A 12615-nucleotide genomic window follows, 5' to 3' on the forward strand; every position below is an offset into this window, starting at 1 on the left:
GGCGCCGTGTCAGATACAGTCCATAATGGAAGTCACCAGCACTCGATGGTATGTGCAAGAAGTAAAGCACTTTTTATTAAACTGTCGCATGCTTCATACAGCCTTCCATTCAGGCTGCACGACACTTGTGACAGTTTAATAAAAAGTGCTTTACTTCTTGCACATACCATCGAGTGCTGGTGACTTCCATTATGGACTGTTATGTTGTGAAGTAGTCACTGCTCCAAGCTCAATCCCAGGATGGACTGCAGTCTTATGCTTAATTTACTAATTTGTATTGAGATTGTAGTCCATCCCAGGAGTGAGCTTGGAGCGGTGACTACTTTACAACAGGCTGGTTAAGGTATCGCCAACTGCCTGAAAAACAATCCCCAGAAATGCTGCCGTGTCTGGTATTGTAAGGAAAGAAGGGCAGACACCCCCTTTTACTGTCCCGATTGCCCTTCAAAACCTGGCCTGTGCATTGGCACTTGGTTTAAACTCTACAAATATTTTTGGCGCCCCCCTGGAAAGTGCCGCCCTAGGCAAATGCCTAGTTTGCCTTGCAGTAGATACACCCCTGCACATAATACACAATACACATTTTAAAATACTTATCTGCAAAATAAGGTTATCTATCTATCTATCTATCTATCTATCTATCTATCTATCTATCTGTCTGTCTGTCTGTCTGTCTGTCTATCTATCATATCTGTCTGTCTATCTATCTATCTATCTATCTATCTATCTATCTATCTATCTATCTATCTATCTATCAGACCCCAGATGACTCCATAAAGAGAACCTATGACCTCCAAACGCTATCACATAGGGGCGGTAATAGCCTTAAGGGCCTGTTCACATGAGTTTCAGGTCCTGATCAGGTGCGGATCAGCAGACGCGGTGCTATGTGTTTTGACGCATTTTAGATGCGTTCCAGTGGAGTGGGGCTGTCAGTATGTTAGCTGCAGTGCAGTGCGTTTGACGCGTTTTGCATTTCCGAACTGTTTCCTGACCGTACAAAATGTGACATGCAGTATTTTTCTGTCGTAACCTGAACGGACTGCGCACGTGAGAACTGTAGCCAATAAAACACATAGGGATACATTGGGATGCATTTTTAGTGCAGGAGCGTACGGATCAGGTCAGCACAGAAAACGGACGTCGTGTGAATAGGCCCTTAAAGCGTTACCTATGGGAAATTTTGAGCACCATAGTTTTGCTCCATTACACGGTCGCACGCAGTTTTAATGCATTACAAGTTTGTTATCTATTCACTCGATGTAACCCTGTCTTTTAACTATCTATCTATCTATCTATCAGACCCCAGATGACTCCATAAAGAGAACCTATGACCTCCAAACGCTATCACATAGGGGCGGTAATAGCCTTAAGGGCCTGTTCACATGAGTTTCAGGTCCTGATCAGGTGCGGATCAGCAGACGCGGTGCTATGTGTTTTGACGCATTTTAGATGCGTTCCAGTGGAGTGGGGCTGTCAGTATGTTAGCTGCAGTGCAGTGCGTTCTTGACACGTTTTTGATGCGTTTTGTGTTTCCGGTCCGTTTCCTGACCGTACAAAATGTGACATGCAGTATTTTTCTGTCGTAACCTGAACGGACTGCGCACGTGAGAATTGTAGCCCATAAAACACATAGGGATACATTGGGATGCATTTTTAGTGCAGGAGCGTACGGATCAGGTCAGCACAGAAAACGGACGTCGTGTGAATAGGCCCTTAAAGCGTTACCTATGGGAAATTTTGAGCACCATAGTTTTGCTCCATTACACGGTCGCACGCAGTTTTAATGCATTACAAGTTTGTTATCTATTCACTCGATGTAACCCTGTCTTTTACCAAAACAATGAGTATTAAACTGTGCTTCTGTTCACTAAAATTCATAAAAAAAATTTTTTCCCTAAAAATATTGTTTTGGTAAACATTTGTGTGAATATAGTGCGGCATTTTTTATGCTACAAGACCTCACCCTTCAGAAAATATATACATGTTTGGGGGTTTAAAGTAACTTCCTATCCAAAAATTCAGATTTTGGCATGTGTATGCAGCAGTGTTAAAACTAGAGATGCCCCCATTCCATATTTTCCAGACTGAGTATGAGTAACGATACTTTTCCTCAGGTACTCGCCCATACCAAATACTGATACTTTATTTTTAGTGTCATGTGACAGTTTTTCTAAAACAATACAGACTAATGATTTTAGGACAGTGGTGGAGTGCCAGGGCCCGGGCACAGCTGCAACCACTGCAACCCTGGTAGTTCTGCCACTGACTCCGAGCTATAGAGGGACTACAAATCTCAGCAATACATTATACAGCAAAGGAGAAGACCACCAGCTATAGAGGACTACAAATCCCAGCAATACATTATACAGCAATGCAGAATAATACCATCAGCTATAGCGGACTATAAATCCCAGCCATACATTATACAGCAATGCAGAATAATACCATCAGCTATAGAGGACTACAAATCCCAGCAATACATTATACAGCAATGCAGAATAATACCATCAGCTATAGCGGACTATAAATCCCAGCCATACATTATACAGCAATGCAGAATAATACCATCAGCTATAGAGGACTATAAATCCCAGCAATACATTATACAGCAATGCAGAATAATACCATCAGCTATAGAGGACTATAAATCCCAGCAATACATTATACAGCAATGCTGAATAATATGAAGTTACATAGTCTGTGCTGTTCTGTGGTGCCGGAGGGATGTCTCCAGTGGAGGATCTCAGTTGGCTGTGCGGGGTCTCAGGAGGGCTGTCCAGGGTCTCGGGGGGGCTGTGGTGGGTCTCAGGTGGACTGTGTGGGGTCTCAGGAGGCTGACCAGCATCTCAGGGGGCTGTGCGGGGTCTCAACAGGGCTGTGCAAGGTCTCACCAGGGTTATTCGGGGTCTTAGGAGCCTGTGCAGGGTTTCACCAGGGTTGTGTGGGGTCTCAGGAGGCTGTGCGGGTTTTCCTCAGGGTTGTGCAGGGTCTCAGGTGGGCTGTACAGGGTCTCCGGTGGACTGTGTGGGGTCTTAGGAGGGCTGTGCAGGGTACCACCAGGGCTGTGCAGTGTCTCAAGAGGGCTGTGTGGGGTCTCAGGAGGCTGTGCGGGGTTTCACTAGGGCTGTGTGGGGTCTCACCAGGGCTGTGAAGGGTCCCTGGTGGGCTGTGCAGGGTTTCACTAGGGCTGTGAGTGGTCTCACCAGGGCTGTGAGGGGTCTCACCAGGGCTGTGCAGGGTTTCACCAGGGGTACGGAGGGACTCATGGGTGGCGTGGTTCCCCAAGGAGGGAGAATAGTACATCAAAAAATGCCCATATATTGGCAGCGATACTGATAAGTGTATGGGTGCATGGCACCCCTAGTTAAAACAGTCCCAGTCCTTCACCTACAACATGGCCAAAACAGTCCCGTCATGAAGGAGTCAATGTCTCTGTTAAAGCTGAATGTAAACAGCCTTTATTTGATGACATTGGTACATGTCTCCCCCATGGCAGTGCTCGGCCTCTTATGACTTCTTTTTATCAGTAGTTTACCTATTAGCCCTAAAAATGGCCTGAATATAACACGACCCCCACCACAGACATAGACAGAGGGATTTCTATCAGGTGTTGACTGAATTTTGAAGCACATTCGTGGATGACAAGGATTCATATTCTGCGTTGGCAGGGGGCGCTGTGGGCAGCAGGCAGACGCTCTGTACACAGCAATGAGCGGTCACGGCAAACTTCCGGGTCACAGGGGACGGGCTGTCATTGCACCGGGATGCTCCGCTTCGTACTATGCGGGAGACGCCTGGAGGGGGTGCTGCGGGTCACCTGTAGGGGTGCGGTGGGGGGCCGCCTATGTGCGGCCAGAGGAGGAGAGCGGAGCCTGGTGTGCACCTCCCAGGTGCGAGCAGTCTGCAAGGAGTGTGTGTAGTGTACTCATGGGACACAGTGCATGGAGTGTGTGTAGTGTACTCATGGGGCACAGTGCATGGAGTGTGTGTAGTGCACTCTTGGGGCACACCGTGCATGGAGTGTGTGTAGTGCACTCTTGGGGCACACGGTGCAGGGAGTATATATAGTGCACTCTTGGGGCACACCGTGCATGGAGTATGTATAGTGCACTCTTGGGGCACACCGTGCATGGAGTATGTATAGTGCACTCTTGGGGCACACCGTGCATGGAGTATGTATAGTGCACTCTTGGGGCACACAGTGCATGGAGTATGTATAGTGTACTCTTGGGGCACACAGTGTACTCTTGGGGCACACAGTGCATGGAGTGTGTATAGTGTACTCTTGGGGCACACAGTGCATGGAGTGTGTATAGTGTACTCTTGGGGCACACAGTGCACGGAGTGTGTAAAGTGTACTGGGTTAGTGATCATTAAAGAAACCTGTTTATAATGCACACCCTGCTGGTGCCTCATATTGAAAACATTTCCTCTCACTTCCTGTTGAGTCTACAGGACAGGAAATGAAGCAGAATCTCGCTGAGACACAGATGACAACCCCCACCCCCAACTATTAATGGTTTTCACCCTCCCCCACTCTATCCAAAAATGACAAAAACAGGGTTTGCCTTTAGATATACTTAACCCTTCATTCCCCGATCTGAAGCTAGAAAAGGAAGTTCAGTCTTGATGTGGAAGAGGAGGTGAAGAGGTGCTGCTGGTAGGGGGGTGTTGGGTGGCCTTAGACCTGTATGGACAAGTTGTAGGGTCTCTCTCAGGGTCCATGGTACAGGAGTAGATGGGTCAGTGTCTGCTGGTAGGGGGGTGTTTGGTGGCCTTAGTCCTGTATGGACAAGTTGTAGGGTCTCTCTCAGGGTCCATGGTACAGGAGTAGATGGGTCAGTGTCTGCTGGTAGGGGGGTGTTTGGTGGCCTTAGTCCTGTATGGACAAGTTGTAGGGTCTCTCTCAGGGTCCATGGTACAGGAGTAGATGGGTCAGTGTCTGCTGGTAGGGGGGTGTTTGGTGGCCTTAGTCCTGTATGGACAAGTTGTAGGGTCTCTCTCAGGGTCCATGGTACAGGAGTAGATGGGTCAGTGTCTGCTGGTAGGGGGGTGTTTGGTGGCCTTAGTCCTGTATGGACAAGTTGTAGGGTCTCTCTCAGGGTCCATGGTACAGGAGTAGATGGGTCAGTGTCTGCTGGTAGGGGGGTGTTTGGTGGCCTTAGTCCTGTATGGACAAGTTGTAGGGTCTCTCTCAGGGTCCATGGTACAGGAGTAGATGGGTCAGTGTCTGCTGGTAGGGGGGTGTTTGGTGGCCTTAGTCCTGTATGGACAAGTTGTAGCGTCTCTCTCAGGGTCCATGGTACAGGAGTAGATGGGTCAGTGTCTGCTGGTAGGGGGGTGTTGGGTGGCCTTGGTCCTGTATGGACAAGTTGTAGGGTCTCTCTCAGGGTCCATGGTACAGGAGTAGATGGGTCAGTGTCTGCTGGTAGGGGGGTGTTGGGTGGCCTTAGACCTGTATGGACAAGTTGTAGGGTCTCTCTCAGGGTCCATGGTACAGGAGTAGATGGGTCAGTGTCTGCTGGTAGGGGGGTGTTGGGTGGCCTTAGTCCTGTATGGACAAGTTGTAGGGTCTCTCTCAGGGTACATGGTACACAGTAGATGTGTCGGTGTTTGCTGGTAGGGGGGTGTTGGGTGGCCTTAGACCTGTATGGACAAGTTGTAGGGTCTCTTTCAGGGTCCATGGTACAGGAGTAGATGAGTCGGTTTCTGCTGGTAGGGGGGTGTTGGGTGGCCTTGGTCCTGTATGGACAAGTTGTAGGGTCTCTCTCAGGGTCCATGGTACAGGAGTAGATGGGTCAGTGTCTGCTGGTAGGGGGTGTTGGGTCGCCTTGGTCCTGTATTGACAAGTTGTAGGGTCTCTCTTCGGGTCCATGGTACACAGTAGATGGGTCAGTGTCTGCTGGTAGGGGGGTGTTGGGTGGCCTTAGACCTGTATGGACAAGTTGTAGGGTCTCTCTCAGGGTCCATGGTACAGGAGTAGATGGGTCAGTGTCTGCTGGTAGGGGGGTGTTGGGTGGCCTTAGTCCTGCATGGACAAGTTGTAGGGTCTCTCTCAGGGTCCATGGTACAGGAGTAGATGGGTCAGTGTCTGCTGGTAGGGGGGTGTTGGGTGGCCTTAGTCCTGTATGGACAAGTTGTAGGGTCTCTCTCAGGGTCCATGGTACAGGAGTAGATGGGTCAGTGTCTGCTGGTAGGGGGGTGTTGGGTGGCCTTAGTCCTGTATGGACAAGTTGTAGGGTCTCTCTCAGGGTCCATGGTACAGGAGTAGATGGGTCAGTGTCTGCTGGTAGGGGGGTGTTGGGTGGCCTTAGTCCTGTATGGACAAGTTGTAGGGTCTCTCTCAGGGTCCATGGTACAGGAGTAGATGGGTCAGTGTCTGCTGGTAGGGGGGTGTTGGGTGGCCTTGGTCCTGTATGGACAAGTTGTAGGGTCTCTCTCAGGGTCCATGGTACAGGAGTAGATGGGTCAGTGTCTGCTGGTAGGGGGGTGTTGGGTGGCCTTGGTCCAGCTTGGACAACTTGTAGGGTCTCTCTCAGGGTACATGGTACACAGTAGATGGGTCGGTGTCTGCTGGTAGGGGGTGTTGGGTGGCCTTGGTCCGGCATGGACAAATTGTAGGGTCTCTCTCAGGGTCCATGGTACACAGTAGATGGGTCGGTGTTTGCTGGTAGGGGGGTGTTGGGTGGCCTTGGTCCTGCATGGACAACTTTTAGGGTCTCTCTCAGGGTCCATGGTACAGGAGTAGATGAGTCGGTTTCTGCTGGTAGGGGGGTGTTGGGTGGCCTTGGTCCTGCATGGACAACTTGTAGGGTCTCTCTCAGGGTACATGGTACACAGTAGATGGGTCGGTGTCTGCTGGTAGGGGGTGTTGGGTGGCCTTGGTCCGGCATGGACAAATTGTAGGGTCTCTCTCAGGGTCCATGGTACACAGTAGATGGGTCGGTGTTTGCTGGTAGGGGGGTGTTGGGTGGCCTTAGACCTGTATGGACAAGTTGTAGATGAGTCGGTTGTTTGATGTTAAGGTCCACTGACTATTTGTCTCCTGGGATTTGTCCAGGTCACACTGTCCCCTTTATTGGTCTTTTGAGGTCTGATTTATTGGTCTCCGTGTTGGTCTGATTGTAGCATAGTCTTTAGTCTGATGCAAAGCTCTGCTTAGTGCTCCCTAAGCACTGGGTTCTTGTATGTACATGCCGTTCATTCACACCAAATGTGACTCCGTCCCTATCAGGAAGTTTGTGTGACTGTCTTCTGTTTTATTTCTGTCTCTTAGGTTCTACCTGATTGGAGGCCGGCTCGTATCTTCAGCACGTCATCCAGTCCTTCACTACCTGATGAAGACAGATTGGTCTACACCGGTAATATGACCAAGGCAGTCCTCGGTATGTTCTATTGTCTTCCTAAGGATATCCGATTGCTTGTGATTGTTTGGAAGGGAACCAAAGGTTCTTGAGGAACTGGGTGAAATTCAAACAGTGGGTGCCGCTTTCGACCGGTATCCCTCAATCAGCCGAGCGAAGGAGCTGGTCGGAAAATCTTCGTACGAACTGAGCCGGCTGCCGCTGTCAGAATACAAAAGAAACACCGGGGATTCTTCGATCAACACACTTGTAGCGTTGATGGAGGAGTCTGCTCTAATTTTACGCTCAGCCCGCAGGTTGAATGACAAAAACAGAGCAGAGTATGGCCAGCTTTAGGGGAATGTGTGAGCTGCATTTGCTGACCTCCTGTCGAAGGTGTTTGTATCTGGCTTTGATACTCAGCGAGTTCCTGACCTGAAACAAGAGGGCCATAAGACCTGACCAGCTCTATAGTTGTGCTCACATAGTGACTCATTGTAGTGTAAGGATCCAGATTTTTAAAGCTGCTGAATTTATAGAAAATACCAACTAACTGCTTTGTAGAGTTCTGATGACAACAGATCATTCAGCAGCAGAGTGTTCATGTGACTGTTTTTTCAAATGTCATTGAACTTAATTAAAAAGAAAATTGGCACTTTTTGAAAATAAGTATCCTTTTCCTGGTGTGTTGGCTTTGTGAAGTGAGCCTGTAGGCTTACTTCACAAAGCTTATCCACAAGGGTAAGGCTCCCTATTTTTATTAATGTGACATATGAGTTGTTTTCAGCGAGTCCAATGAAATTTAGAAATGACGAAGCGACAAAAATAAAGATCCTTATCCTTGTGTTAAAGTTTTGTGAATCGAGTCTTATATAACAAAAATCACCTATTCTGTGGTAGTTGTGCTGCTAATTCTGAGCTATAAACCATTAGTGTAGTATAGTACATACTGTATTTTTCTGTGTATAAGACGCTACTTTTTCATAAAAATGTTACCTAAAAATAGAGGGGCATCTTATACACGGGGGGCTGAGAGGAGAACCGCGGTTGCGAAAGTGCCGATACCACTGCAAACTAGCCTCACGAGTAAAACTTCGGATTGCAGAGACAAGATAAGTTTTCCTCCAATCATAAATCTTTTGTACCTGACGTCAGCTGTTGCTGGGGAGAGCGGATTACAGAGCCAAGATAAGTTTTCCTCCAATCATAAATCTTTTGTACCTGACGTCAGCTGTTGCTGGGGAGAGCGGATTACAGAGCCAAGATAAGTTTTCCTCCAATCATAAATCTTTTGTACCTGACGTCAGCTGTTGCTGGGGAGAGCGTGTAGCCAGTGCCCAGAGCGGTAATGTCGGAGCATAACGTGATTGACTCAGAGGTAAGTGTGATGCATTATATCATTTAAAATATTGATTTCTGAATTTTGGGTAAGAAAGGTTGGGGGCATCTTATAGATGGAAAAATACGGTATCTACTCCTCATATATAAGCTCTGTAATCACTTTAGTATCACAGAGGGGTCAGCAGCTGTGTGTTATTCTGATTAAAGTGGCCCATGGCTTGCCCTTGCTGGTCAAACAAAAAAGGTCGCTCCTCCCATCCCCAATAGCTTGTACTTTCCTTTTCTTGCTCTTCTCTCTTTGGCTGCTGGGAGTTAAGTGAATTACCTGCCACTTCCAGGTATTGGTGGGCATAGGACTCACTCTCCCGCATCCCATATGACAGGGCTAGGTGCCTCATGATTGGTTCAGCACTGTCACATGAGGTGGAGAAGTGGTCCATAGCCCTGCACTGTGTCGGCTCCAATAAGTCGGATTTGGAGCTTACACAGGAAGCTAAACTTACCTGAGGAAGAGTCAGAAAAATAGAATACATGCTGCTGGGAAGCAGGGAGTGAAGTAACCCTTTTCTTTTGCATTGCATAGGCGAAGGCATGGATCACTCTAAAATTGGAAAGCCCATGTAAAGAGTCAGGGATCCTAAATACAGTCAGTCATTTTTGAGCCTTTAGCCTGTGGGTCAGCCCTCTTCTGTCTTTTTATATCTGTTGGCATCCCAGATAAATGTCTGCTGGAGATCTCATTGCTAAAGTTTATGGGCAGTGTAAGTTGATTGTCCAGCTATATCTGTCTCAACCTTTACCCCAGAGGAACCCGTAAAATAATTTTCAGGTCTCGGGGAACCATTACTAAAACTAGGGATATACCGGTACTAGTATCGGTGCCGACGCCGAGTTTCCTGATTGGCCGGGCAGCCGGCTCCAAGCTCTCTCGTGACTTGGAAGCCTAGCTTTCTTATTGGGCGGGAAGTCATTACCCGACCCCCGGCTTTCTGATTGGCCAGAAAGCTGGCTTCATGCTCCCTCGTCACCTGGTGACAAGGGAGCATGGCGCCGGCTTCCCGGCCAACCAGGAAGCCGGGCACCGTGTTATGACTCGTTGCCTGGCTTCCTGACAGGCCAGATTCGACCAATCAGGAAGCCAGGCAACGAGTAATTACACAGCGCCTGGCTTCCTGATTGGACAGAAAGCCGGTTCCATGCTTCCTTGTCACTTGGTGACAAGGGAGCATGGAGACGGCTTGCATGTTTTTCCGGAAGCCGGGTGGCAAGTCTTTACAGGCTGCCCGGCTTCCTGGCTAACCAGGTGGCGAGTCATTATATGCCACCTGGCTTCCCTACTGGGACTTTCGGTATCGACGAGTACCAAAAAAAAAATATTAATGGTACTCAATACCGAAAAAACGGTTTTGCTGCATCCTTAACTAAAACCAATCCATTAGAGGTCAGTAGCAGGAATGCAACCCTTACAGACAACTAAATGATAATTGGTGTCATGCTGCTGGCTTTGTCAAGTGGTTTTAGTCCTGGAGCTCTGCATGCGCCACAAAAGGAGAGGCCAGTCAGCTACATGTAAAGGAACTCCTGGAGCAACCCTAGGGTTCCATGGCACCTTGGTTGGGAATTGCTAGTCTAGATCAATGAATGAGGTAATGTTTGATGCAGTGATACACCAGCTATCTGTATATGATATGTTATGTCATTTCTTTTTCCCACACAGGTGTGAAGTTCTTCTCCTATTCCACCAGCATGGTTAGCTTGGCTCTTCTGCCGTATATTTTGACAAAGACTGGCATTGGAGTGGAAAGCCTTGTTCTGAAAGTAGCTTTCTGTGGTGTGGTGGGATTCTTCACCTTTGTCACCCCCGTTACTCTGCACTTACTATCAAAGGGCTATGTGGCTTCCTTGTATCACAACAGTGACAAAGACTTGTACACCGCAGTTACATATAACGTCTTTCTTGCAGAAAAGAGGACTGTGTTTTCTCCTGCCGATGTGGAGGTACCTGGTGTGAGTAGGATGTTCACAACCTTCTATGCTAAGAAGAAATCAATGCTGCTTAATCCAGACCTGTTCCCAAATCCTTGGGACTACCATCACCTTATGGGCTATGATAAACCTTTCTCCTTTGATCCTGAAGATCTGAATAAACCCTCAAAGGACCAATAAAAATGTTCTTTGTGTATATGCAATGGTCTTTTTAATGTTCTTGTATAGCAAGGAATTGAGATTGATGACAACATCTTATTTCCAAAGTTTTAGAACACTTCTATTTTTAAAAGTATCTGCACAGGGCATCGTGAATAAAATGATGTGATAGGAGCTGTGTTGCCCCTGGCAACGTATTTTTCTGTGAAATGTGCAATGAGCCAAAGAGATTATTCATGTGTAGTGTATCCTGCAAACATGCATTGTTTGCCAAGTCACAGTCAGCCATGACAAATATGATTAACCTGGTCAGTACCAGTATGTTATCCCCCCTTCATTACCAAGCCAGTTTTCAGTTTTCAGCACTGCAGGTTTGGCTGAGAATTTCTCCATCACAGCACTCTGTCATTACAAAATTAATTTTATATAATTTTTGGGGACAAATAGAGCTTTCTTTTAGTGGTATTTAATAACCATTCTTTTTTATACTATATAAAGTAAAAAAGACAAAAGAAATGAGAAAAAAGCCTGTTTCCCTTTCATTTGTAAATCATAGCAAACAAAAATGTCCGGACAGAATGAAAATCACCGAAATGACCTCTTTTTAGAAAGTAGACAATCCAAGGTGATCTGATTTTTATTTTATTTTTTTAAAATGAATAAACATGCCAGTATTGAGGGGACTAAAACATGGAGCTGGGTATTAGTGCACAAGATACAATAAATGTACAGGTCATAGATGGAGGTGGAGGGGTTATTGTACAGTTCACATACAGTGGGAGGATGGAGATGAAGGGTTTAATGTATAGATGTGCCGGATAAGGGAGGTGAAAGGGTTAAAGGAGAACTATGGGGTCAGTGTTTTCCTAAGGATCACGGGAGGACATATACTAGCGTCCTCCTGTCACCCTAAGCTCAGTATATCGCAAGCTACAGCTCGCGGTATACTGAGACCGCTGCAGCCGGGACGGATCCCGATATTACTGTCGAGATCCACCAAGTTGCGTAAGTGACAGCGGGCACTGCCTATCTAGAGGCAGAGTCAGCTGTACCCGCCCCGTCCGTTCCTCCAGTCAGCGCTGGAGAATCGGGGCGGGACGGGGGGAATCCCTGCAGGGAGCCGTGACTGACATTTACGGCTCTCTGTGGGAGATAATCGAGAAGTGAGCAAGCGACGGTATATGTTTGCTCACTTCCTGATCTATTGAGCCGACGTGTGACAGTTTCATTGTCACACGTCAGCTCGAACTATGAGGATTTTCACTCGGCTCATAGTTCTCTTTTTAATATACAAGTCAGAGCATAGACAGAGTGGATCTAACTGCAGCTTCCTTCCACTAGTAAGTAATGAATGTATGAGTTACTTTACTCTCCCCTGCCTCCGATGTTAGAGGAAGGAGAGGGCTTGGCAATGTAAGCATTGCCATGTGATCGCTGGGATAACCAATCACAGGGCACAGAGCCAGTCCTACCGGCTGTGTTTGTGAAGCCGCTGCTCCCTGCTGTCTAATGACAGCGGAAGCAGTGGCTGCGTGCACACATGCCCTCACAGGAGGATGTACAGGAACGTCCTCCCCGAATAGTGTGCGGACCGGCCATTTTAATACAATGGCCGGTCTGCAGGTGGTTGAAGTGCAACTCCACTAAGAACAATCCAGTTCAGTTCTATGCATTACATAGTTACATAGTATTTGAGGTTGAATAAAGACATTAGTCCATCAAGTCCAACCTATTAGGATCTCATTCTAGGAGTACCTGTACCCCTGTATATTACCTGTACCCC

General features: G+C 47.5%; 1 protein-coding gene across 1 annotated transcript; it reads left to right on the forward strand.

The window, feature by feature from the left end:
* Positions 1-3767: 3767 nt before the first annotated feature.
* On the forward strand, positions 3768-10861 carry TMEM70 (transmembrane protein 70). Its single transcript, XM_018575485.1, has 3 exons — positions 3768-3893; positions 7280-7388; positions 10405-10861. The coding sequence occupies exons 1-3, from the start codon at positions 3768-3770 to the stop codon at positions 10851-10853; spliced, it is 684 nt and encodes a 227-aa protein (XP_018430987.1). The 3' UTR covers positions 10854-10861.
* The last annotated feature ends 1754 nt before the right edge of the window (positions 10862-12615 follow it).

The sequence above is a fragment of the Nanorana parkeri genome, unplaced genomic scaffold (assembly GCF_000935625.1).
Source record: "Nanorana parkeri isolate BGI_ZX_2015 unplaced genomic scaffold, ASM93562v1 scaffold3998, whole genome shotgun sequence".
Lineage (NCBI taxonomy): Eukaryota > Metazoa > Chordata > Amphibia > Anura > Dicroglossidae > Nanorana > Nanorana parkeri.

Excerpts from the sequence above, each read along its gene's own strand:
- TMEM70 (XM_018575485.1), top strand. The coding sequence starts at position 3,768 with ATGCTCCGCTTCGTACTATGCGGGAGACGCCTGGAGGGGGTGCTGCGG. Across the intron at positions 3,894-7,279 it reads GCCTGGTGTGCACCTCCCAG|GTTCTACCTGATTGGAGGCC; the intron begins GTGCGAGCAGTC and ends TCTGTCTCTTAG. Across the intron at positions 7,389-10,404 it reads TATGACCAAGGCAGTCCTCG|GTGTGAAGTTCTTCTCCTAT; the intron begins GTATGTTCTATT and ends TTTCCCACACAG.